At 40.1% G+C, this 27,482-nt stretch overlaps 1 protein-coding gene, 1 long non-coding RNA gene and 4 pseudogenes across 2 annotated transcripts; 4 read left to right on the top strand and 2 right to left on the bottom strand.

The window, feature by feature from the left end:
* Positions 1-4,814: 4,814 nt before the first annotated feature.
* Positions 4,815-6,779, bottom strand: LOC149099438 (uncharacterized; annotated as a pseudogene).
* A 152-nt stretch (positions 6,780-6,931) lies between these two features.
* Positions 6,932-9,203, top strand: LOC149099437 (uncharacterized; annotated as a pseudogene).
* Positions 9,204-10,698: 1,495 nt separating this feature from the next.
* On the top strand, positions 10,699-14,885 carry LOC149099436 (uncharacterized; annotated as a pseudogene).
* A 2,619-nt stretch (positions 14,886-17,504) lies between these two features.
* LOC149099435 (uncharacterized) lies at positions 17,505-20,001 on the bottom strand. The gene is made up of 3 exons (XM_089276836.1): positions 19,996-20,001; positions 19,653-19,873; positions 17,505-19,295 (listed from the first exon to the last, which is right to left on the bottom strand). Exons 1-3 carry the CDS (start codon positions 19,999-20,001, stop codon positions 18,863-18,865), a joined length of 660 nt encoding a protein of 219 aa, XP_089132962.1. The 3' UTR covers positions 17,505-18,862.
* A 180-nt stretch (positions 20,002-20,181) lies between these two features.
* Positions 20,182-20,778, top strand: LOC149099434 (uncharacterized). The gene is made up of 2 exons (XR_016203411.1): positions 20,182-20,312; positions 20,567-20,778. It is a non-coding gene; the product is annotated as an uncharacterized LOC149099434 (long non-coding RNA).
* Positions 20,779-23,679: 2,901 nt separating this feature from the next.
* Positions 23,680-26,795, top strand: LOC149099433 (uncharacterized; annotated as a pseudogene).
* The last annotated feature ends 687 nt before the right edge of the window (positions 26,796-27,482 follow it).

Genomic DNA, 27,482 nt, shown 5'->3' with positions numbered 1-27,482 from the left:
ATTCATGAATAATCTGGATAAGGTAATGAGTTTTACCACAATTTGTTGGACCGGTAATTATACAATGAAATGGAATTTTTTCTTGAAGACTTTCCATATATATATTAATATAAAATAGACTTTAAATGTGACCCAAGTAATTCCATTAGTGCATTAGCAACTACAAACATGTAACAAGTCATATTACCACTTTCTCCAGTGTTTCTTTTGATTAGTAACTTTACCCCATCATGTGTGTCATTTGAAAAAAACCCTGAACCATGGATATCATTATCAAAATGACTTCTAAGATCAATCCATAAAGCAAATTTATCATTCATATAGAAATTAACTTCTTTTGCATTTCGGTAGGATTCTCCAGGTAATCGCCTCTTCATTGATTCCCATAGGCCAGTAGAGACCATTTCTTTTGAGTATAGCTGGTTTGGCATTCCATCAAGCGTAATATCAACTGAAGTGATGTTTGGGTTTACAAACTTTTCTGGATCTCGAGCTCCAGCATTGTAATCTTCAGTGAATAAGCAGAGGATTCCAGTCATTGACCTTCTAGGAATGTTAATACTTTCATTTATAACCAAATCATTTGGTTTTGAAATTATAAACTCTTTGTCAAGTATAATGTTTTCATAGAAAAATCCCCTACCCACTTGATAACTTGCAGCTGCTTCTCCAGCAAGATATTCACTATGAATACTACCATATTCTAATTCAAGATTGGTAATTTTATAATTAGCTTCTGGGGTATTTGAACTATATTCTACGACATCACCAACTGGGGCTAAAGTCAACTCAAATCTCAAGGTATCTGTTAGTGCTTTTAAGTATAAGACACCATGATCTTTTAGGATTGGATGATCAAGTGGAATACTGTATTTATTGTTATGGACTGCAGTCAGTGCTACTTCTGATGCATTTGAAGTAGATTTATCACCTGCATTTACTTGAAGTTTTCTCATATTTTCACCAGTGACACCTTGACTTAATAAGTCATCATGTTCTTCTTTATTTCGATAATAATCCTCGTAAAGCTTGATGAGATCATAACGTTGGGTATCTTGTAGTACTTCCCCACCAAAAATTACTTTCATGGATCTAACTAAAGCTCTTCCAACATTATTAACAAATTTATTGTTTGCATGACCTGATTCTGTAAGATTAAAAACTAACTTAATTGTTCCTGGTACAAGAACTACATTTTCAGAAAGCTTTGGAATATCAATATATAGTTTTTCTCCTGGATTGGCAGATGATGGATTGAGAGTTATCCGATTAATTATCTGTTTTGATTTCAGACCAAAAGGCTTTTTGCGAAGTCGGTTTGCATCTAACTTTTCTGAAACTGTTAGTGACATATATATTATAAATAAAAATGTTTTTAAAGTAAGTATCATGAGTAATTTTTAACTATCAAAAATATATTACAGTACTGAAGGTTATTGGAAAGGATATTCTGCAATTGCAAAATTAGTAGAAAAGGCTAATGTATCTAGACAGGATGCAAAAGACTGGTTGCAATGGCAAGCCTTATGGCAGATTTATTTACCTCCACCAAAATATATACTGAGACCACATTGGACTGTGGAACAACCAAACAAGATACATCAAGCAGACTTGCTTTTTCTTCCTCATGATAAAGTTGGGAGAAAGACTTTTGAGTATGCTTTGGTAGTCATTGATATTGCAAGTAGATATAAAGATGCAGAACCATTAACCTCTAAAAGTTCAGATGAAGTAGCAAAAGCTTTCAGCAATATTTATTCTCGAAAGCTAAAGTGGCCAGAAACGATAATTGTTGATCCTGGACGAGAGTTTATGGGTGATGTTACATTTTAAAAGCATAATGTTACTATTAGACGGAGTGAAGCTGGAAACCACAGAGCTCAAGCTTTTGTAGAGAGGGCAAACAGAAATTTAGCTGAAAGATTATTTAGCCATCAATATACACAAGAAATGATAACAGATGATCGATCAAGGGTTTGGGTAAAGTGATTGCCTGCAATTATAAAAACACTTAATTCCACTCCAATTAAAATCACTGGTAAAGAGCCTGATAAAGCTTTAGAATTGAAGGAAGTAGATATTAGTAGGCCTGAATATACGAGACCTGTAGGATTGGATGAAGTTAAGTTACCACCTAATGTAACGGTGAGATATCTACTTAACCCTGATGAAGATGAGGGTAGTGAACGACGACGAGCAACTGATCCAATCTGGGGTCTAGAGATTTATAATTTATCCCGAAGTGTCCTTTCCTCCAGTCAACCTATACTTAATTTCCTACTCGATGGACCTAAACGTAGTTTTGTAAGAGAGGAGCTACAAGTCGTTCCTGAAGATACAGAATTACCACCAAAAAGTGTATTAAATAAAAAATAACTTAAGGGAGACAGTCTAATATTAATAGATGAGACCTTATGTTAAAAAGCTACTTGGTGATAGTCTCTCCAGTGATACAGACTTGAGTGACACTGATTGGTCAGAGTCTGATTCTCTTTCTGATTCACAAACTTCAGATGATGCTAAGTAATGCCCATAAGCAAAAGTATGGATACCATCTTTTCTTATTATTCTTTTATCATCGTTTGCTGAGGGTGCAATTTTATTCAGTTTCAGCATACATCTCATGATGATGGTTTCTGATTACATTCATCTCTCTCATTTGATTTACTTTGTTGAATAGACAATCTCGATAGTCATTGAAACTGATTGTCTTTTTAACTACAGCTTTACTGATTCCTTTACATTTCTTTTCTTCTTTTCCATCATCCATAAGGGAATGAGGTGCGATATTGCAGAATATCATTATATCAAGCATTGCTATCACTTTTGATATATCAAATTTATTGTCATATATTTCTAGCAGTTTTTAGTGATAATATCATGATATATCATTTTTGATAAGGGGTTATGATATTTTGATATTCCCACTGCTAAATGGCATGACATATCATGCTAATATCAAAGTAACAAGATTGGTTGATATATGATGATATAATCAGAATATCACGATAATATCAAAATATCGATACTGATATCATAATATCATATGTTGGCCGTGATGTGACGTGTGTGGGGGCTTGATATTTTGATATATCATGATAATATCAGAATATCACGATAATATCAAAATGTTGATACCAATATCATCATATCATATGTTGGCCTGGATGTGACTAAGTGTGGAGGGGCTTAATATTTTGATATATCATGATAATATCAGTATATCATAATAATATCAAAATGTCGAAACCCATATCATAATATCAAATGTTGGCCTGGATGTGACTAAGTGTGGAGGGGCTTGATATTTTGATGTATCATGATAATATCAGAGTATCATGATAATATCAAAATGTCGAAACCCATATCATCATATCAAATGTTGGCCTGGATGTGACTAAGTGTGGAGGGGCTTGATATTTTGATATATCACGATAATATCAGAGTATCATGATAATATCAAAATGTCGAAACCCATATCATCATATCAAATGTTGGCCTCGATGTGCCTAAGTGTGGAGGGGCTTGATATTTTGATATATCATGATAATATCAGAGTATCATGATAATATCAAAATGTCAAAACCCATATCATCATATCAAATGTTGGCCTGGATGTGACTAAGTGTGGAGGGGCTTGATATTTTGATATATCATGATAATATCAGAGTATCATGATAATATCAAAATGTCAAAACTGATATCATCATATCAAATGTTGGCCTGGATGTGACTAAGTGTGGAGGGGCTTGATATTTTGATATATCATGATAATATCAGAGTATCATGATAATATCAAAATGTCGAAAGCGATATCATATCAAATGTTGGCCTGGATGTGACTAAGTGTGGAGGGGCTTGATATTTTGATATATCATGATAATATCAGTATATCATAATAATATCAAAATGTCAAAACCCATATCATCATATCAAATGTTGACCTGGATGTGACTAAGTGTGGAGGGGCTTGATATTTTGATATATCATGATAATATCAGAGTATCATGATAATATCAAAATGTCAAAACCGATATCATCATATCAAATGTTGGCCTGGATGTGACTAAGTGTGGAGGGGCTTGATATTTTGATATATCATGATAATATCAGAGTATCATGATAATATCAAAATGTCGAAAGCGATATCATATCAAATGTTGGCCTGGATGTGACTAAGTGTGGAGGGGCTTGATATTTTGATATATCATGATAATATCAGTATATCATAATAATATCAAAATGTCAAAACCCATATCATCATATCAAATGTTGACCTGGATGTGACTAAGTGTGGAGGGGCTTGATATTTTGATATATCATGATAATATCAGAGTATCATGATAATATCAAAATGTCGAAACCGATATCATCATATCAAATGTTGGCCTGGATGTGACTAAGTGTGGAGGGGCTTGATATTTTGATATATCATGATAATATCAGAGTATCATGATAATATCAAAATGTCGAAACCCATATCATCATATCAAATGTTGGCCTGGATGTGCCTAAGTGTGGAGGGGCTTGATATTTTGATATATCATGATGATATCAGAATATCATGATAATATCAAAATATCGATACAGATATTATAATATCAAATGTTTGCCTGGATGTGACTAAGTGTGGTGGGGCTTGATATTTTCATATGTCATGATAATATCAGAATATCATGATATCAAAACATTGATATATAGAATTCATAATATCAAATGTTTGCAAAGATGTAAGGAAGTGTAGGGGGCTTGATGTTTTGATATTATGATAATATCAGGAACCTATAAATGTTATAGCAACAAGAAGACTCCAATTTAAACTTACTTTACGATATAATTGAAAAATTGGAAATATATTGATCTTATTCTAAAGAAGCATGTCTATTTCATGGATTGTTCATATTTTTGGTCACTTAGTTCTATTTTCTAAGTTTGTTTTTAAATCATGTTCACCTTATTACAAGAGTTGGAATGAAAGAAAATGCTGCGAATATGTAACATCACATTTTTATATGAATAGAAACCTGTAAATCCTATAGCAATTGATGTTTATATAAGTTACAGCATAACAAGACTCCAATAGTAAAGTTACTTTATAAAATAGTTGAAAATACTTATTGGAAATTTTTTCAATTTATTCCAAAGGGAAACGTCTATTCCATGGATTGTTCATATTCTTCATCACTGAGTTTGATTTTTCTAAGTTTGTTTTTGGCCTCTGTTGGCATGTCTTCGAGACGTCTCTTGCGAAGTAATATGCTTTTACCGTTTGCAGTGCGGTCAATGTCTCCGAGTCCCAAACTTTCCATAGACTTTAGGAAGCCTTCAGCAGCCAAGGTTGGATAGCGGTTTGTTGTGTTGGGCAGTGGATTGACAGGGGGCATGAGATGGCGACCGGAAACTTTGCTGGCTTTAACTACAGTTCCCTTGTGCAGCAACACTTTCTTGACGTATTTCCCATAAAGGTCTGTGAGCGTTTCTTGTGGAAAGTAGGAGGCTGGGGTTTGGGAAGAATTCTCGGCATTGACAGGCACAGCTGATGTACTTAGTGCTGGTTCAGGTGCATCCTGTAGTTTCTCTTCTGGTGGCACCATCGCAAACTTTGTGTCCACAATGTAATTCATGATGGTAATTGCTTGTAGAGCAGCATGTTTTCCGATGGTGGACAAAACTTGATCTCGAGTGTCATTGTGCTCATCAGTATCAAGCTCTCATTGTGCCATTTCAACAGCGTTGTCTAAGACATGAACAATCATACACACGCGTGCCATTTGATCAATCACCTTTGCGATGATTCCACGCCAGTTTTCGTCAAACTTGATAGAAAGTTTTCTTCGTTTGAGCTCGTCGTGATAGTTTTTAAACAGTTCGTGGGCATCTTTATCCATTTTCTAGGTAACTGGGGCCTTGTGGAAATTACCAATGATCTCGTAGACACGTTTCAGTTGGGGGTTTGTGGTCGGATCAAATGGTACCAATTCATCATAATTAACATCTCGCTCTACAGGGCACACATATAGCTGTCGGTCATTAAAGCCATCGAAGTCATCTTGTGAGAGTAGCTTAACAACGTAAGCAGGTTGGATGAAGTTGGTGATGTCAAGGCAAGTGGAATCCATCGTCGCTGAACGGTTTTTAAAGTCCCGTGTCCATTGTGCTCCTCCGTTAAGGGCTAGCAGTGTCTTTCGGTCCAACATAGAGTTGGTCTTGTAATGGTCAAGCATATTGTAAAACTGAGTTAGTTCGTCATATGCACCAAGAACCTTGTTGTTGTTTTGGGACATGACTTGGTGTAATTTTTCAAAGGAGAAATGGTCAACTAGCAAACGTGGCATGTCTTTATCTTGTGCTTAGAGATTGTCTTGTTTGAAGTCGATCTGGAGATCTTGTTCAATTTCCCTGACGGGCCTAGCAAGAACGTTAAGTGCTGCGGTTTTCTTCTGCCCTTTTCTCACGCACACATTAAACCAAACTATGGCAGGTTCTTCCCAGCTGTCGTTGATCTGGATCCTTCCATGTGTTCCAATAAAGGATGCAGTAACCATAAGGAGTGGAAATAGAATGTATTCGTGTTTGGTTAGAGGTTTTCTCCCATGGAAATGAAATTGCTTGTCCGGCAGAAATTCTCTGGTAAATCAAAGCTTTGTTTAAGTTTTCTGGAAGTTTGTGAACGAGTGACATTGTGAAAATGAACTCAGGAAATGAACAGTAAGGCGGTTAAGCATTATGATTTGTTTTCAAAAGCTAAAAGTATCGTTTGGGGGATATCGTTATTAATAATTGTGATGGCATTGTAACCAATAGGGAAGGCGCAAAAAGCAATGGAATGTAAACGCCATACAAATGAAAAGTTACTGACAGGTTCGATAATTGGTAATGATTACTCAAAAGCCGAAGGTATCGTTTGTCGGATACCTTTTATTTATTGTGATGGGGTTGTAACCAATTGCGAGGTGATGTAAATTACAGTTAAGTAATGGCATGCATAACAACCTTTGTCATGGTCAAATTAAGGATAACATTGAATGATACTCACACCTAACCCAAATCAAAAGTTGTTTGTAGCCGGTGAATTGTCAATGTGAGGAGTGGAAGAAAAATGTGTGCAATACTTGTTCATCACGAAGAATTTAATTCTCTTCTGTTTGGAGTCGGACATTTTCCTGAGGGAACACCCAACAGATTTGAACTAGTGGTGGAGTTTGTGCGTAGCCAAACAAGAGAAATTAATACGGCAACACCATCAGTGTGTCTTGGTGGTAGTGACTGGAAGGATGGAAAGCACCTGCATTTAACGGACAAAACAAACTGTAGGACAGTCTTTAAAGTGTTACAGGCCAAGTATCCTTCACTATTACAACGGGATTTGAATTCTCGGCTGTTCAAAAAGAGCGGTACAAGTGCATTCAAGCCGGTTATTTTACTTCCTACGAAAATGCAATGCTGCGGCAAGAATATAAAGATGGACAATCGGCCATCGTTTCCCTTAGTGTACACAATGTGAGGCACTTATGTTGGAGCACTGTTTCATGGTCAGTGTGAGAAATGCAAAGTTAAATACTTTCCTAGCTACAAAATAAGTAAGGAAGGTTCCAAAATTTTTGAGGACGTGAATCATGTAGGAAACCCGTATTTCCAGGTGTCTTCAAAGACGCAGCTTTTAGAAGATAGGAGCAATAATATCTGGGTATCCGGAGCCACTTTTCAGTTGCGTGCTAAAGTTTCCAACCTAAACTTTAAGACGAAATACAGTGAACGGTTGAGTGAATTACAAGAGTTGTGTGTACAAATGATGAAGAGTGGGAGTTAAATGAACAACGAGTGAATGATGCTTGGTTTCTTTGGATAGTAGTAAACTATTATCTCAGCAAGGGCAAATTGGCCAAGACTGACTTGAAGTGTGAATATTTGTACTGTGGCAGACATTTGAACACCGAAGAGTTATGTAGAGTAGTTTGGGAAGACTTTTGTGCATCAGACAACAAGTGGGTAACACACAATTGCAAGACGCCGGGCTGCTCTGAAGGATATGTCACAGTTGATGGGAACGAATACTTAAAGAGATCAAAGTGTGCGCTTCCAATGGAGAAGGTGAAAATAAGGAAAGATTTGCCGCAAATATATAAATGCTGCCCAAATTCGCCACTTCCCGGGGGAAAGAGCCAAGAGCCATCAAAATTCTGTAAAAGTCACCTGTCGCTGACTGCAGAAACATCAGCAGAAGAAGTTACTATTCCGCCGGAATTTAATACAGCGAGAGCAGAGGAGGGTCTGTTATCTGAAGATGAATGTTTGGCACACCAGAGTGCTAAGGGATGTAAAAAGAAAGAAAACATTTTCCTATTCTACCAAACAACTGCAGGCATGCTTGCTCTTATAGGGCCTTGCAGCATTGTTGTAAGTATGACCGAAATGTTTACAAGCGAATCTTACACCCAGGTATTTCTTTTTATCCTTAGAACATTTTGTAGCAATTTGGAGCATTTCAAGAGACTCAGGTACCTAGGGTACGATAGGGCTTGTGGCTTGATGCCTTTTATGAAAAATCAAGCTCAAAATGGTAGTGCAGGGGCAAAGTTGTTAATAGATAATGTCCAATTTCTAGTAGACATTTTTCGTGTCTCCAAACACACTGAGGATGTTTGTATGCCACCTGAAAATCCCAATTGTCTTTTTCACCCGCATCTGCCGAAGTTTGATAAAATCAGGGGTGTGAATACTGAATCTTGCGAACAGGGGTTTAAGAGATTAAATCAGTACTTTGACCTAACTTGTAAGATAACTCAGTTTAAGAGGAACGTGTTGTTCTGGTTTGTCAACCAATGCTTCAATACTGACTTGGAGGCAGAGTTAAAACGAAAGAAGTTGTTGTAAAGAGGGACATTTTCTGTAGTAGCGTTATTGAAATCATTGGAGTACTAATTGTGATGTGTTATTATGTGTGTGAAGTGAAAATAAAAGGACATTCTTAACAGACATGTCAAGGAAGGAATTTCTGTCAATCCAAAAACGTTTCATTCCCTTGCGAAGTATGGTGTACAAGAGTGAAGAGTTAGAACTCGCTTGCAGAGAAAGTGAAGTGATGTATCACAGTCTTTGCTATATAAGGGCCAACAACAAACCAACGCAATACGATGCTGCAAGTACGACTTTCTGCGTCCCACCGTCAGAATTTTTGGGAGATAAGGAAGAATGCCAGATTCTACAATGGTTTATTACCCATAAAGGCAAATTCCTGAGAGAACAAAATACACTATCAAATCTGAATGGAATGAACTTATCAGATGCAGAGCTGAAAGAAGTGGAAGCGTGTTCAAAGGTTTTTGAGCAACAACAAGACCATGATGTAGAACTTTCTGCCCAAATTAATGATGTTGAACTGCCCTCATTTAATTTAGGATTTACCTTTCTATCTTTCTAATTTAGCAAACTTATTGTGAGGACAACTGAATCTTGCAAACAGGGGTTTGAGCAATCCAAAAAGTATTTAGACCTTACACAAAATATTACTCAACGTCTTGTTCTGGCTTGTCAAAAATGTTATAATACTTGACTTTGAGGTGGAGTTAACGCAAAAGAAGTTGTTGTAAACAGTGACATTTTCTGCAGTTCTCTTTATGCAATTATTTGAGACCTTATGTTTAAGTCTTTTTAGGCGGACGAAGTGAAAATTAAAGGGCATTGTTAATACACATGTTATTGCTTTTTGCACGCTGCGATATTAAAGAGGGAGGTATTCTCACGCGTGTTCACTCATCATATTTCTAGCGGGACAGTCTTCAAGAACGAGGATTTTACACACATTTGTGATCGCATTTCTAGTGCCACACGCTTAAAGACCGTGAGTTATGCTCTGCACCCTTAAAGAATGAGGATCATACACCAAGCGCTTACAGAACGAGGCAGCACACATTTGTGATGATTATGGTTTTTATATAAATATACATTTGTGATGATTATAGTTTTTATATAAAATATCATGATAATATCACCAAAATCACACACATTTGTGATCGCATTTCTAGTGCCACACTCTTAAAGACCATGAGTTATGCTCCGCATGCTTAAAGAACAAGGATCATACACCAAGCACTTAAAGAACAAGGCAGCACACATTTGTGTTGATTATGGTTTTTATATTAAATATCATGATAATATCACCAAAATCTCACAGTTAATTTGATATTTTGATATATCAAAATATCATGATAATATCAAAATATCACCGAGAGATGGCATATGAAAGATATATCATTTAGACTACTGGCGTGGTGGCAACGGTGGGATTCAAATCGTCACGTTCCCGTCAGATCCAACGCACTTTATCGACAGATTCGTCGGGATTCCCGAGCAGCCAAGAGTCGGTTGTCGATATCATCTTGTTCCGTAAGCTGCGATGTCTTCTAACAAAACCCCCAAGCAGTGGTGCCTCTCAAAGAACGAAACTTTAACCTCCTTTGAGAGTTGGAAACAAAATCTTCTCTACACCTTGTCTCTGGACGCCAATTTCGCGCCATTTTTGGGCGAAGGGTCGTCGTGGCTGAAAAAGACTAGGGCAAGCCCGTTACACGGTTACACTGATGATGGGGAGTCGGTTCCAGCTGCTCGAAGGCGAACTGCTACCCAAAAGGTAAACATGCTCGAACTCATGCTAGGCCAGATTGCAAATTATTGCCCAATTATCTCTCATAATACGTAATCCTGGATGACGACAGCGTTGAGTTAGACCTTTTGTCAAGTAATGTTGACCCGCCGCGTCATCAGAATCTGGTTGAGCAGAGTGATCCATTTACGTCTGATGCATCCAGGAGGGTCCTCGTATGTCAGTCCCTGTACCTTGACACGTTTTTCGGCCATCATCAGGCTAGAGTCATCATTGACAGCGGCGCCACAGGTAACATGATCAGGCTCTCCGCTGTCCAGAGGCTCGGTGCAGGGATTTGGCACAGTTCACAGTCAGCTCATCAAGCGGATGGCCCTCTCCTTTGAAAGTCCTGGGGGAAACTCGCCTGAGCCTCACCCGTGGGAGTCATTCATTTCAATTTGAAGGTCTTGTTGTGGAGAATCTGGACGTAGATGTCTTGGCTGGTACTCCCTTCATGGAAGCGAATGACATAACCATTCATCCTGCCAAATGCCAGGTCATCCTCGGGATGGTACCATCTTCACCTACGGATCTGTCAACCATCCCCCAACTCACAATGCTGTCCGCCGTGCACAAGTGCTGCGTGCACCCTCTTCTTCTACCACTGTCTGGCCTGGCGACTTTATATAAATAGTTCTCCCGGAAGATTCCCTACCTGATGCTGAGTACGCTCTAGAGCCTCGATTTGACGCCACTAACGCCCGTTCGGCCAAAGTCGTCATGTGGCCGCCTCCCTGTCTCATCACAAGCGTCGCTGGTAGAGTGCGTATTCCTAACCTCTCAGATAGGCCTTATGTCCTGAAACGAAATGAACACTTTTGCCAGGTCAACCCTGTCTTCTGTCCGTCTACTCAAGATCAGTCTTCCAACCCAGTTGACAACCTTCCGTACCACAAGGTGTGTTCAGTCCCAGTTTCAGAGTCAAAGTACTACCAGGGCGTGGCACTAGACCCCGACAACCTCCTCCCTCCAGACATCACAACAAAGTTCCATAACCTTTTGGTCCAGTACGATTCCGTCTTTGATCCAGCAATTACCGGCTACAATGGTACCTTTGGTCCCCTTCAGGCAAAAGTAAATATGGGCCCAGTAGAGCCTCCTCAACGTAAAGGTCGCCTCCCCCTGTACGGTCGCGATAAACTTGTCGAGCTCCAGCAGAAGTTCAATGAATTGGAAAATCTTGGCGTGTTCCGTCGCCCTGAAGACGTTGATGTTTCTGTCGAGTATCTTAACCCGTCGTTCCTGGTCAAAAAGTCGTCGGGTGGCTTTCGTCTCGTCACTGACTTCAGACGTAGGTCGTTATAGCAAACCCCAGCCTTCCCTGCTCCCGGACGTGGATTCTACCCTACGCTGCATAGCCCAGTGGAGACACACATAGTCTCAGACCTAACCAGAGCCTTCTATCAGATCCCTCTCGCCCGTGAGTCCATGAAGTACTGCGGAGTCGCTACCCCATTCCGGGGCGTACGCGTCTATGCCCGGTCGGCCATGGGTATACCTGGCTCGGAAACCGCACTTGAAGAGCTCATGTGTCACGTCTTGGGTGACCTCCTCCAGGCTGGTATCATAGCCAAGATAGCAGATGATCTGTATTGTGGGGGCAACAGCCCAGACGAGTTGCTCCGAAATTGGTCTTCTGTTCTCCAAGCTCTCCACAAAGCTAGCCTGTGCCTTTCGGCGTCGAAGACCATCATCAACCCCAAAACTACTTCCATCTTGCGTTGGACTTGGTCCCAAGGCACTCTTCGCGCCAGCCCTCATCGCGTCTCAACACTGTCCTCCTGCAGCAATAAAGTTGGCGGCATGAAGTCCTTTATCGGTGCGGTCAAGGTTCTTGCTCGTGTTGTTCCACGTTGTTCTGCTCTATTGACCCCCCTTGACGAGGCTGTAACCGGGAAACAGTCCCAGGATGACATTGTCTGGTCCGAACATCTTACTGAAGCCTTCAAGTCTGCTCAAGCTGCCGTGGCGTCTAGCCAAACAATTACTCTCCCGAAGCCAGATGACCAGTTATGGATCGTGACCGACGCTGCTGTCAAGAGAGCCGGCATCGCCGCCACTCTCTACATCTCATGGGGTGACAAGCTAGCCCTCGCTGGTTTCTTTAGTGGAAAGTTGCGTAGTCACCAATTATCCTGGTTACGGTGCGAAGTGGAAGCACTTGCGATTGGTGTTGCAACAAAACACTTTAGCCCCTACTTAATACAATCTAAACACAAGGCCTGCATGCTCACCGACAGTAAGCCTTGTGTCCAGGCCTTCGAGAAAATGTGCAGGGGAGAGTTTTCTGCTAGCCCGCGAGTGTCGACTTATTTGTCAACTGTCAGCCGTTTCCAAGCCAACGTGAGGCATGTTGCCGGTGCTGCGATCCTACCCTCTGACTTTGCAAGCTGCAATGCACCAGACTGCTTTGATCCTTCTTGTCAGGTGTGCAAATTCATCACCCAAGCTGAGGAATCTGTCGTCCGACACCTATCTGCCCAGGACGTCCTATCTGGCCAGAAGAACCTCCCTTTCACAAGTTGAAAAACTTGGTTGTCTATCCAATCTGAGTGCACGGACTTACGTCGAACGCATGCCCACCTAATACAAGGGACTCATCCGTCCAAGAAGCTTACTATTATTAAGGACGTGAAAAGGTACTTGTCTGTCGCCTCTATCTCCAGTGACGGCCTCTTAGTCGTGAAAAAGACTGAGCCTTTGGCTCCTTCGCGTGATTGTATCGTAGTGCCCAGACAGGTCTTAGATGGTTTACTAACCGCCCTACACCTCAGGTTGTCTCATCCATCGTGTCTCCAGCTTAAGAAAGTTGTCAGCCGTTACTTTTACGCCCTTGACCTAGACAAGGCCATAGAGCGCGTTTCTCTTGGTTGCCATCCTTGCGCTGCACTTCGCCACGTCCCCCACGCTGTTATAGAACAGTCAACTTCTGATCCTCCAGCAGCAGTGGGTGTCTCCTTCGCAGCCAATATCCTGAAGCAGTCTCGCCAACTTATTTTGGTGCTCCGAGAGTGCGTTACCTCCTATACTTCGACCCTCCTCGCGGTAGACGAGAAGCATGGGACCTTACGCAATGGGTTAATCCAACTATGCGTTGGCCTGCGACCCCTTGATGTGCCTAACGCTGTCATTTGGTGTGACCCAGCGCCCGCCTTCAGAGCTCTCGTGAATGACCAAGTCCTATTGCAACACAAGATTAGCGTTGAGATAGGTCGCGTGAAGAATCAGAACAAGAACCCTGTCGCTGAAAAAGCAATCCAAGAGTTGGAACACGAACTCCAGCGGTTGCAACTGGAAGGTGGCCCTGTCTCTCCTAGGACTCTGTCCGTAGCCACTGCCCACCTGAACTCAAGAATCCGCTGCCACGGCCCATCCTCTAGAGAAATGTGGACTCAGAGAGATCAGTTTACCAACTCTCAGATTCCCCTAACAGATCAGGCGCTAATACGCGAGCAGCATCTACAAAGACTGGTAAACCATCCCCACAGTGAAACGTCAAAAGCCCCACATAGTGACTTGCGCAGCTCTCCTTCAATAACTGTTGGTGACTTAGTTTACCTCTACTGTGATCGTAATAAGTCCCAAAGTCTTAACCGATACCTCGTTGTCTTAGTGGACGGTGAGTGGTGCAATGTTCGCAAGTTTGTTGGGTCACAGCTACGAAACATTTCGTACCGTGTGAAGAAGAATGAGTGCTATAAGGTCGCTCCCATCCGAGTACACGCCCTGGCGCCCCAGTGAAGAAGAGTCCAGCGACTGCGATCTTGACATCGGTGTCGACCAGAGCCCTCCTATTGATGATCGAGGACTTCCTAATGACGAGGAACCTTCCCCAGAAAGCCCCCCGTTACCTCCACCTGCCCCAGGGATCCCTATCGAGTTATCGTCCCCACCTTCCGCTTTTGTCCCGAGATACGGTGGGGATAGCCAACCCGGTTCGCCGGATGACGTCGAGATTATACCTGCCCCCTCTCCAAGTGTTAGCCCTGCAGTGAACAAACGTCCAACTCGGCAACGGCGTCTCCCGCAACGTCTTCAGGACTATGTAGTAGAGTTGAAGTAGCCCGGTCGATCCTAATCCTTTAGCCGTAGCCGGACAATTCTAGACATTTAGCTGTCTCTCAGCATTTGTTTAGTTTTTTTCCCTCTTATCTGGTCCGAGACTTTAAGACTGCTCTTCATACAGTACATTTCTCGTACATAACCTGTGTGTGTATTTCATACCGACTTATTGCCTAGTGTTTCTTTGTTTGCATGCTTATTTTTTTAAGAAGGAAAAAAGAAGTCATGCCAGTAGCCTGGTTGTCCAGCGGCACTCCGCTGTAGTCGGTCGGTCAGCGGTGTTCATTGTTGTATAAAAGCCCGTGCGATCAGCCTTCATTCGTCCGCCACCTTGGTTGTATCTAGTTCTCGTTACGGGGAGATTTCGCTTGCATTAAAGATAAAGCTTACAGTTCGTCGGGGCCTAGTGTGTGTCCATTTAGACTACTGGCGCAAAGTAAGCTTTCACTTCGGCTTTGGTTACGTCGCGCCATCGACCAAGACGTTATTTGTCGTCAGCTAACATTTGGCGAGCATAGCGGTTTGTCTCCTCCACGATTTTGTTGAAAAGATCCTCACCAAACATGAATGTAAAAAAATCATCAGCTTTAGGGTCGGCTCCAACGTCTACAACAATTCCTGATCGTGCTGAAAATTCATCAACAGCGATGTTACTGAGGTCATCCGTCCATTGTTGTTCTTCTTCGTCACTCTCAGCGGCTTCTTCATCGCCATTTTCTTCATCAATTTCCTCGCCATCTTCATCGATGCCTTCGAAATCAATATCAGAACTATCTCCATCAATATCTCCAGTGTCTTCTTCATTGGAATCTCCGAAAATTGCCCTGTATTCATCGAAACTAACATCTAAAGGATCTACTCGCCTCGCCATTTTCCCACTTAGGTTGTTATCAATTTGGAGTTGATAGAGTGAATTCCTTCCACAGAGGAAGTGTCTTTGCTTTATCAACTCCAAGTTGATAATAAACCATGTGGTTTTCGCACATGAACAACAATGTTCTCACATTTCTTTAACAGAAATTGTTTTTCACTGTCGCCATGTTTGCGCGCTTTGTTCGTCATGGAAGACAAAATTTGCATCCCTCTATCTCTTCCTAGGGAGGCCTTTGTTATGTGCAGTAACTGCAATATGATTGGTCAATATCTCAATAACAATAGAAAAATATTTGGTGAGCATATATTCTTTATTAGGGGAGGGGAGAGAAGCCGTAAACAATGACGTTTTTTTGGGCCGGTTTTGGCTGGTTCAGGAATAGTAGCGTGTTTCCGGCCGGCTGGTTTTGGCCGGTTCAGGAGTGAAAGGGTTAATGCAGTATTTACGACAGTTATTTTGACATATATCAAAGCAACGCATGCTCTGCCATCTTTGCGTTTGTACAGGCCATAATACAGCTCCTTCACGTTTATAATTTTCTCACAAAAGGGCTGAATAGCATACCTTCTTTCCCCTCCTGCAAACTTTGTATACATCGGTTCTGTGGTGCCGACCTCCCAAAACATTGCTGGATGTTTACACTTTAAAAGGCTGCAAAAATCCGCCTATGAAAGCTTTCAACCATTCTGCCAAATTTACTTGAAAAAAGCAGAAATTCAAGATTACCGTCTCTTTCCAAAATGGCCTAAATAACAAACATTTCGATTGCAACTCGTCACTGAAAGAAATGTTTACTGCTCCATTTTCATTGATTTGTTTTGCCATGTTTTTGCTGATAACCTGGCCTTTTGGGGGATATCACTGGACAGCTGTATCGTAGGCTCCTCATTTAAAACACGTTTTGTTTGTGCTGTAAAAATTATATATTTTCACAGTTCCCCTTCAAAAAAATGTCTTCTTACCTGAGTGAGCTTGAAAACCGGAAATTTTATCACAAATTGAATGTTGTAAACCCTCCGCTGTCATACATAAGGCAGCAAAATGTTGATCGGTTTGCAATAGCATTAGCTTTGGAGATCCCCTACCCTTTGTTGCAGCTATGGCACAGCATTGTTAACAAAAACGATGATCAGGGTAATTCTTGTGATTACTTTGACCTGTTGAATAGTTGGATTCCGAACAAATGGTTCCGAATAAGTTGGGAGACAGGATTTTGTATCCAGGGAAGGCTAAGATGAGAAGCAAGCTCAGTTATTTCCAAATACAGGAAAGCAACTGGTAGTAGAAAAAAACAAGAACTCAATGACAATGTGTTTACAATGATCATTTTAGTTAGCGAGTTAGTATCTGTTGGAAAGATTGAAGATGATTTACGCCAAGCTAATCTAGCTATTGCAGTGGTGTAAAAAGTGTGGAGATCTACAGAAAGAGAAAGAGGATTTATTAAAGGAAATAGCTGAGGCTACAGAAAGGAAGGATGCACAGATAGATAGCCTCAACAGAGAACTCTCTTTGTACATTCAGAAAATATCTGACTTAAGTGATGCCACTTTGCCTAATTATGGCAAGACAATTGACAAGCTCGGTGAAAGGCAAAGGGCAAGAAGAATAAAAGAATTGAAAGGCAGAGCTGATGTAGCATTGTGGTTTCTTGAAAGTCACGGACTAACATTGACTGGACTTAAAGTCAAAGAGACTGATTCTGGCAAGACATGTACATTTGAATATGCAGAAGAAAATATCACTCAACAAGATGATGAAAATTTGGAGCAGCTTTTGTTTTTATTAGATAAATTCTGTGTGAGTGATGAACTGTACCATGAACTCACTATCCTGTACAAGGATTTGCCCAGGTCTTATTTAATCAAACAGAAGAGATCTGGTCTTAACAAACTCTGCCACATTGAAAAAGCCCCTGGCATATATCCAGGAGCACAGATATCATTTTTGGATACACTCAAAGAACACATAGGAGACTCTCAAATCAAACCCTAACTACCCAATGGAAGAGCCTATGAAGGTCAAAATTAGTGGGGATGGAGCCAAGATGTCCAGAACTACTAATTTCATGCTTTTGTCCTTTTCATTACTGCAAACTGGGGAGGTGTTGTCTTCCAAAGGTAACAGAACATTATGTATAGTCAATGGACCAGAGAAGTGATACTTTGAAATCCTCGATGGGAAATGTCATCAAAGAGATAAACAGTGTCATCAAAAATGGTAAAATAGATGTTGACAGAAAAGTCAGTATAGAGATGTGTTTAGGGGAGGATTACAAATTTTTGCTTATGACCATGGGCCTCAGAGGGGCTACTTGTGATTATGCTTGCATTTGGTGCAAGATACACAAACTGCAACGATGGGACATGACCAAAGATCTTGACTTTTATAACACTGGAGACATGAAGAGGACCCTACAGGAAATCAAAGATTTCCACAAAAGTGGCACCTATGACTGGACCAGCTTAATTGGTTAAGACAAGAAGAAACTTCTCCATCTGCTTCCAACCCAGCTGGAATCAAGGGATATCCTTTTCCCTGAGACAAAGGAAACAGTGATAAAGATTTGGAGGGACTTTGAATCCCTTTATCACCTGATAAACTCAGACAGAAAGGAAAATGAAAACCTGCCCCTTGATGTCTTGCAAAAATCAAAGGAATTTGTCAAGCTCTTTTGCTCCTTTGGAGGAAGCAGAGTTGGGTACAACAAAGCATGTGTAACCCCCTAAATGCATGCACTCTCATACCATGTGCCAATTTTCATTAGAGATCACAACTCATTCAAGCCATTCACTGGACAGGGTGTGGAAAAAAACAACGATGATGCAAAATGTTTTTTTTTTTCCAGAAGTCAAACAAATGGGATGCAGCTAGGGATCTTCTACACTTAGAAGCAAGACAGCAGGCACTTGGTCACTGTGAAAGGGAGAAACGAAATTATGAAAAAAGAAAAAACTAATACTGGGATACTGGAATTGTTGAGTCACGAAAAAGCATGCGTTCCAGTGGTGGTGCATGTGGATCTCAAGGTGAAGAGTCTGCTGTCAATGCTACAGAAGTGGGAACTACAAAGTATGAAAATGACAGTCAAACAACTTGTCCAAGAAATCAATTCACAAAATTTGCAAGTGAAAGGGTTGTCAAAACTAAAGAAGAGCCAGCTTATTGACATTTTAATGAACAGTGAGTGACTGTTTTAGCCACCTTCAGTAGTACATGTGACTTATTAATAATGAAGAATTTTCTCTGTTGACAAAATACAGGAAATGGACTTCCTTTTGTTAAATTAATCCCTGTGCTGAGTAAGCCTTTCTATTAATAACCAAACAAACATTTTCATGGGGAATGAATGGTCCCTTCTCAAGAGTTCCACATTCCTTAACAAAATATCGCTTTGACTTGAATGCTAACTGTGTCTTTAATTTCACTGGAAAATCCACTTGAACACCCTGACCTAACTCATCCAAGTAATAATACCAAAATGGTGGCAAGCACAATCTTGAGAAGTCATCTTTTTCATGTAATATAAATTTGTCTTCTGAAGGTGTTCCATTATTGCCAAATACAAATCTAATTATGTCATGATCTATGGTAATTGTGGTGCTGTGCTGCATTCGGATGGACTTGCACTTTAAAATGCTTAGCACTGCTTCTAAAAATGTTGCACTGGCAACCTCCAGCCGACTCTCATCTATGTTAGGCTTAGCATAACTCCTGAGAGAGAAAAGAAGTGCAAATACTTAGTTGTTAGCAATCTTTACCTAAACAGCAAAGTACAAAGAAACTTGTACTGCTATCAAAGACAAAAATCAATCATGATTCATAAATAGCAACAAAAAGCAGGATTGTGGCTTCCAAGTTTTATTTACAGACATGTGGTGTGATTTATTTTAATTTCATTTCACCAGAGCATATTAATTTTGAGCATAGTGGAAATCCACACCAGTTTAAAAATATACAACTGATGCTTCATTTATATTATGCACCAGCCACTGAGCAAATTTAGAATAAAATTTATGTATTTTATGTGTGCATCATTAATTTTTTTAAAAAAATCACATCAATTTGTACCTAACTGCTAGATCATTCAAGTGCTCTTCTGGTTCCCAGTTCCATGTCCATAAGGGCCAACTCTTCCATTTAATTAGATATTCAGTTCCCTGTCCCGCCAGATAAGTAGATAAATAAGTTACCTTAAGGGCGATATCAAAATAAAGATAAATCGAATATGTATTAAAGCTTACATTTGCAATTAGATTCTTATAAAAAAAAAAGTACGTACTTTTTTCCGACTTTTTTACTGATCACTCTTTCAACGTTAATGTCCAATTAATGTCGAATGTCGTTGAATGTCCGAAATTGCTGGTAATGAGGCTGGTGAACAATACATCATCCAGGCAAGATCCTTAATAACATGCATGTTAAAATACATTAAGCTCTACAAAAACAAATGTCGAGAGGTAGTCTTTATCCTTAGTCAGAAAAAATGATTTTAGGTGTTAACATGATGCGAGTCGATATTTTCCTGGCCATTTACAGTCAATAAAATTTGTTATTACTTATTTTTGTGCTACAAGGGAGTGTGTGTTAGTGTTGTGACATTTGTTGCTTTGCATTTTCTGTTAGATTGCAGAACAAAGACTAAATGAAAGTGAAGAGGAAGAGGAAGAGGAAGGGAAAGAGGAAGGGAAAGAGGAAGAAGCAGAGATGACTAATGCCAAAGAAAATGAGGTAGTATTTTTTTTCTGTAATCTGCATAGAAATAGATCTCAACTCAAAATGCTTACAATTACGTTGAGCACTATAACAAAAAAAAACATACAGGATAAGCTTCAGCCTGATGGGCCACTTGGCTCGTATTCACACTTGATATTTTGTGGGCCATTTTCAGTGAATAAAATTTGTTATTACTTATATTTGTGCTAAATGGAGTGACAATTACTCTGCTAGTGTTGTGACAATTGTTGCTTTGCATTTTCCTTTAGATTGCAGAACAAAAAATAAACGAAAAGAAAGAGGTAGAGGAAGTGGAAGAGAAAGGGAAAGAGGAATGGAAAGAGGAAAGGAAAGAGGAAAAAGCAGAGATGACTAACGCCAAAGAAAATGAGGTAACATTTTTCTTTCTGTAATCTGCATAGAAATAGATCTCAACTCAAAATGCTTGCAATATAGTTAAGCACTATAACAAAAAAAAACAATCAAAAACAAACTAATCAACAATGATTTAGATAAACATACACAGGCAAAAACTAATGATAGACAAATCCGACATTTCGGCAACATCTTGGCACCATTGTCAAGGGAAACTAATTAAATATGCAATTTCAAGAGTAACTAAGAGTTCAGAGTTACTAATTTGCATAAGTTAGACAAGACCTTAGCGCGAACTGAGTCTGATTGTACATTTAAACACGGTCATAATTGTTTAATGAGTAACATCTCATTAATGAGACAATCAAACTTGTCGTGACATTTTTTCAACACGCTAAAACAATTGTGAAGGTCATTCAGAATGCTGCTTGCGTGTGTCTATTATCATAGTGATTACGTATTGACGAGGTCTTGCTTCTATGTCCATCAATGCGTACGAACAGATGGCCATGGGTGTAACTGACATAACCAGCATCGCACTGGTCACACTTGAAGTTATACACAACGCATTGTTGATCAATGAGCTGAGGCTTAGGTTCGCTTGTTGGGAACTCCTGCATCTGTGTCAGTTATAACCTCTCACATCTTCACCTGCCGTAAAAATTTCTGCAGCCACTAACTCCATGCATGCTACTGGAGGAATTTGTTTTAGTGATCCACTTGTGGTTCCAAAATGCAACTCAAGCCAGCCGTTGATGAGAATTATGAGTCGGCCCATCAAAGGTAATTGACAAAATGAATCCAAGTCAGCAAGCATTGACTTCTGTGGCCACTATCAGTAAATTCTCTAGTCACGTCTAATGTGTCTAGTGTAACTGAGAATGAAAGCCTTGCAGCTATTATGTCCTTTCCCCAATGGAAAGAAAAAGTGCTTCTTATGATCTCCCTCATGTGCGAGTCCAGAAGTTGGATGGATCACCACAACAATACCCTGCCTATCGCCAGAGGCTCAAACAACTGGTCGCGACAAAACCATTTGATGATGCTGTCAAAATGACCCACCTATTAAAATTTCTAGAGGGACCTTTACTTCTTGCAGTTCAGTGGTATGAGCCATTGCCAGGTGGTTTGGCAAAGGTACCTAAGACATTGGAGGACTGGTTTGGTCAGCCATTCCAAGTAGTGATAGCATCTGTAGAATCTCTCACAAAGGGAACTGTCATACATCCAAATGAACAGGACAGCTTGCAGCAACATGCAGATATGGCTTAAGTTACCTACAATACCTGAGTCAATGGGATACTTGAACGAAATGAATGCAGGCAACCTCATGAAAGTCATTACGTGACTTCCCAAGTGGATGCAAGCCAAATTTGCTCATTGTTTAAGTGCCTAGAGAGTGAAGGTCATGTGATGCCAACCTTTAAGGACATGGTGGACTTCCTTAACCACTCAGGTTAATTAAGACGTGGGTCACCCTGCCTTTAACCCATATTTTTTAACAAAATTGAGAATAACAGCTATTTTTCAAGGGATTTTTTTCAAACTTGGCACAAATGTGCATCACTACCATCTCTCTCAGACTGAATTGTGGCAGCGAAAGATAATACTCTCAAAAACAAAAAACAGTTAATTTAGGTGCCAAATTCATTGGTTGCTTTCTTGAGCAAATTCCTGCCACTAAACACAAGGCAGAGCAAATTGCAGTTATTGCTATGAATATGTGAGACTTTTTTCATTGTTTTCCTGCTTAGAATGGCTGCCAGGAAGAAAGAAATGTGTGAGGCAGATTAAATCAAGTTTTGTCTCTGCGAAGCTGCTTCCTCTATCATGATTTTGCCTGTTCATGGTTAAAAAGGAGAATAAAAGAAGTGTTCTACATTGCACTAAACAAACAAGTGCAATCCTAGACCTCACCTTGTTCCCCATGGTAACAGGTATTACATCACTGGCATTCACCCAAACTATAAGAACACTGAGTGTATGCATATTATTTCACTCTGATGATGATCAAACAGATTGAAAATGTTTAGACTCATAATTTTAACAGCTTTTTACCTTAAAGTTTTATATTTTACTTCAAGATTTTGTTCCCTGACAATGGTTCTATGCGATAATGAGCTAACTGTATTTGTGTGAAACAAAAATGTCTGTCATTGTTAATTGTGAATTTGCAAGAGTTGCTGCAAAGGAGAGCTTTCGTAAGGTTGGGAGTGCCTTGATTGAAACTGACCCTAGTGAAAGGTGGAAGAACTATCTTGCAGCGTTCGAAGGTGACAGTCAGGAAATCTTTGGGGTTGAGCAGTCCACTTGTGTCAAGAAATCCAAAGCAATTTACAGCTCTTTCTGAAAGATGAACTCAAAAGCCAGGGCCCAGTACCAAGACACATTTTCAGTGGTAAACAGGAAAGCATGTAATAAAGCACAGAAGAAACAGCACACACTGTCAAATTGCGGAGGTTGTCAGGTGCACTATTATGCCACCCACAATCTTTTCCCCAATGGAGAAACCTTCAAGTCCTAAAAACTTTTAAGACAAGCCCTTATTGACAGTGGGTGAAGACACAAAGTAAAGTGAAACCAATGCAAAAAGCATTAAAACTGCTGTAAAACACATTTATTCAAAAGTGAATGGCCACTTTGAGAAAATATTCAAGGTAAGCTTTGCTGAAGCACAAACAAAAGTGAAGGAACTTCAGCTCCAAAAAAAGAAAGATGCCATTGGGAAAAAGCAGCAGTGTCGAGAGAGAGCACGCCGAGAAAAAATAAAATTCAGGATGAGTGGTCCAAAAGGGATTGTGATGCAATGTTAGCAACGTGGCAGTCAATCACCCAGAAGTCAAAACAAAGAAAGTCACTTCACTATGAGTCATCCACAGATGCTTCAACTAGGGCACAAAAACGTAAGAACGAGGAAGCTCTTGGCAAGAGAAAACATAAAAATCATTCACCACCAACATCATCAGTCCTGTTTGACAAAGAGAGTCTCTTGCAAGAAGTAAGAAACATGAAGGATGGTGGAAAGGTGAGTTAAGACAATAAAAATGATACATTTACATGTCATATTTATCCAAAAAAAGACTTTGCATAAATTTTATCAGTTTAAATCTACTTCCATTATTGTAATATAAACTGATATTCATCATTATCTAGCACCTGAGTATGCTAATGGTCAGTAACTTTACAGATGAATTACTCAAACCTGGCAAGAAGACATGGCCTTCAAGATCAAAAAGTAGGCAACATGATTGTCAAGGAGTACCTGATAGAACAGGGGGTGGACCTACAGTGCTTCCAGCAGTTCCATAGAAGGCCAGCAAAGGCAAGACGGAAGCTGAACAGAACATATGGAGGAGAGAACACTGTACCAACACCTAGAACAACCAGAGAAATCAAAGAAACACTTAAAGTTTGTCATGTGGCGTATTTTTTATATGTCTGGTATAAGACCAAAGAATAATTTCTTTTATATATGTCTAGTATACCTGTAAAGCCAAAGAGTAATGTAACAACAATATATTATAAATATTTTTCAACTTCAGATCTTCTTCCAGGTGAGCATACACTGTGTAGCAAAACAAAAAACTCAAGGAATAATTGTCTGTCTACTTTTCTGATTTTGTTTCCTTGTGAAACTAACTTTAACATGAATTGATTCATTAAAAGTGCTCTGAAACTTCACCGACAATAAAAAATACAAAATTTACACTTGATACATTTTCTATTCATGTTAGGGAAAACTTGACGTAGGAGAATATACCATTGGTGAGTTAGTGGTGCCTAAGAGGTACAAGAAACTGGTCCTCAACACTGATGGCACTCTGAAAAAGGTACAGTTCACAGTCTCTGGAAGAAAGATACCTTTGACAGAAATAAGGAAAAGAGAACTGGACACGTGTGAGCAACTTGGAGTAGTAAGAAGATATACCAACAATGAATATGACCATATGAATGATGAGGAGATAACTTAATGGCTGAAAGTATTGGGAGACGAAAACCATCCAAGGGACACTCCAGGTCAAAGAAGAGAACGACTGATCAAATTTGAGAGAACCAGACACTTGATGGTATGGGGGGATGGTTCAACAATTTTTAACCATGGCCACCTCCTTTATCTCATCAAGTGTGTTTATGATCAGGCCTTCCACTACACTTCAACAGAAATGAAAGCTAAGCGGCGTGGCAACATAGATGTCCCTGCACTAGTTGAAAAACCACATATTTTCATCCTTGGGAGATGTAGTGCAAAGGAGGTGGAACAATTGGCATATATTGACACCAGGCGAGAATGTTTGGATCAGCTTCCCAACAACTTGCAAACAAGTAAGGGGATTTCAGTAATGGATGTGGTGCATTTTTTTTTCATGGTAATGGGCCAGAGCAGCAGTTTGAGAGTGATGAGCAGAGGGTGGAAACAATGGTTGCAGTGGCTGTAGTGGTGACTCACACAGATATTGTGACCTAGTTTATAGCTTAGGAGCCCACATCTATCCCTAGCAGACTGCTGCAGCATAGTTAGAGCAGGACCAGCCAGAAGGAGGAAACGAAATGGAGAAATCAGACCAAAGATATGACAATAGTGGAGTTGAGAGCTGAGTGCGTGGCGAGGGGATTAAGCGATGAGGGATTAAAGAAAAAACTGTAGCAAAACTTGAAGGACCATCTGGAGGGCATTCAAAGAGTACCAGCATTATTGGTCAATGACCAGGATAAGAGCATGTAAGAAATCCACCTGGGTACAGAAATTATAATCAATGTGATTATAACCATTTACCGTAGTTTCTCGGTTATAAGGCGCACTCGGCTATAAGACGCACCCCAAACTTGGCAACTTAATCATGCAAAGTTCCCAAACTGAAAATTATGTGAAAATACTCGGTTATAAGACGCACCAAGAAATGAAGAGTTCATAAAGATAAAATTTTATTCTCTTGGCACAATTAGCACGCGAACTCTCTGTAAACGTGAACAAATTTCAACAAAAGTGAAAAAGTCACACATTTAATGATATACACGAAAACAAAAGCTAAAAGTTCGCACCTCTAATGATAAACTTGCGTGTAAACAAACAACGCATACACGTTAATTTCAGCTTTCCTGCTCAGGAGACATATTTCGTTTTTTATAAAGATTCTAATAAATATTCAACGATCCGAGAACCAGAGATCCAGAACCTTGGAGTTCACCGGGAATAGAACAGTTCCAGTGTTGTCATGCGGTGCCGACAAGCAGAGTTTCACAGTTGCACTAACGGTGAAAGCGAACGGCGAGAAACTTCCCCCGAAGGTCATATTCAAAGGAGTTCGACAGCTGAAAATCAACGTGCCACCAAGGATGCAGGTCTCCGTTCACAAGAAGGGCTGGATGGACGAAGAAGGTAAGCTAAAACACTGTTTATTCTGAGCAGTATCTTTTCAACAAGCGAGCCAGACGAGTACACTTCTTGTTTCTCAGAAACGAGATTCGAATTTCATTGTTGACGTATCGTGTTACCTAGCACGTGCTGTTTAGCACGTACGCGCGTATGCAAATTTCAGTTTGTTAGCTTTTCTCGTGCAGTTGTTTAACACAATGCGGCCTTGATAATAAAGCTTTCTAGCATTCTAAGACTGTATTTCTTATTAATTTCTAGGAGTAATGGAGTGGTTTCGACGCAATCTTCGGTACACCCCAGACCAAAGAGCTCTCCTCGTGTGGGATTCATTCCGTGGGCATTTGACAAACGCCGTGAGAGATCTTCTGGTGAGGCGAAACGTAGTAGTCGCAGTTATTCCGGGTGGACTTACGCCCGTGTTGCAGCCCCTGGACAAGTGTATCAACAAACCTTTTAAGACCAAGGTGCGATCCCAATACCAGACTTGGATGGTGAACGGTCCGTTCACTTACACTCCGTCGGGGAAGAAGCGTGCGCCGAGCAAAGAACTGGTTTTGCAGTGGATCCAAAAGGCATGGCAAGAGATACCCGCTGATTTGATCGCGAACTCATTCAAGTGCTGTGGAATATCAAATGCTCTGGACGGCACCAAGGACGAAGCTGTGTGGGACGAAGAAGAAGCTGGAGACGAGGAAGCAGATGATGAACTGGAGAACGAGTTTGACACGGATAGCGAGGAGGAAGACTAGACATCAATAAATTTCAAAACAACAACGGCTCTTTTCAGAGCCACCCGGTTCTTTTCAGAACCACCAAATCTTAAAAAAGTCAATGACCAATGTTTAGTGTCTTTTATTTGTCTAGTTTTAACTGTAAGTTCCGGTAAAATTGCTGTCGTTAGATTTTTTTGCGCGAAAATATTCGGCTATAAGGCGCACCCCAATTTTGGCAAAAACTTCCCAAGAAAAAACAGATTTTCCTCGAAAAAACCGTGCGCCTTATAACCGAGAAACTACGGTACTAATCAAAATATGATAAGCAAGATAGTAATCTTCCTTAATACCTTCATCTTAAAGACTTTTTAACTAGATGTATATTGTAATCATGAAGTAATATGATAAAAAATGTTATTTGCTTTTGTTTGTCTTTTTAGGCATGTATGAAGTCCTCCCTACAGAGCCACTACATGACATAAAAGAGCACATTTCCAATGTTGTTTCTGAAATTACTGCTCACCTCTCTGATGCTGAAAAATGTCCGCGTGAGCAGATGTTGGAGTTAGTCTCAGGAACGAAAGAACAACTTTGAGGCTCAGACTACTGAGAGATGACTATAGTGCTTGCCAAACAACTACAAGGTTATAAATAAAGATACTATCATGGTATTTTTGGGATTTCTACTTTACGGAAGTTAAAATATATTATCAATACTCGACC

Source organism: Orbicella faveolata, unplaced genomic scaffold (assembly GCF_042242905.1).
Source record: "Orbicella faveolata isolate gen_17 unplaced genomic scaffold, um_ofav_v1 contig_46, whole genome shotgun sequence".
NCBI lineage: Eukaryota > Metazoa > Cnidaria > Anthozoa > Scleractinia > Merulinidae > Orbicella > Orbicella faveolata.
Note: the sequence above shows the minus strand (reverse complement) of the source record. Positions and strands in the feature narration are given on the sequence as shown.

What these genes read in the sequence shown, in the direction of transcription:
- LOC149099435 (XM_089276836.1), bottom strand. An exon ending in TTGAATGATCTAGCAGTTAG is followed by an intron (nt 19,296 to 19,652) that starts GTACAAATTGAT and finishes TTTCTCTCTCAG; the next exon opens with GAGTTATGCTAAGCCTAACA.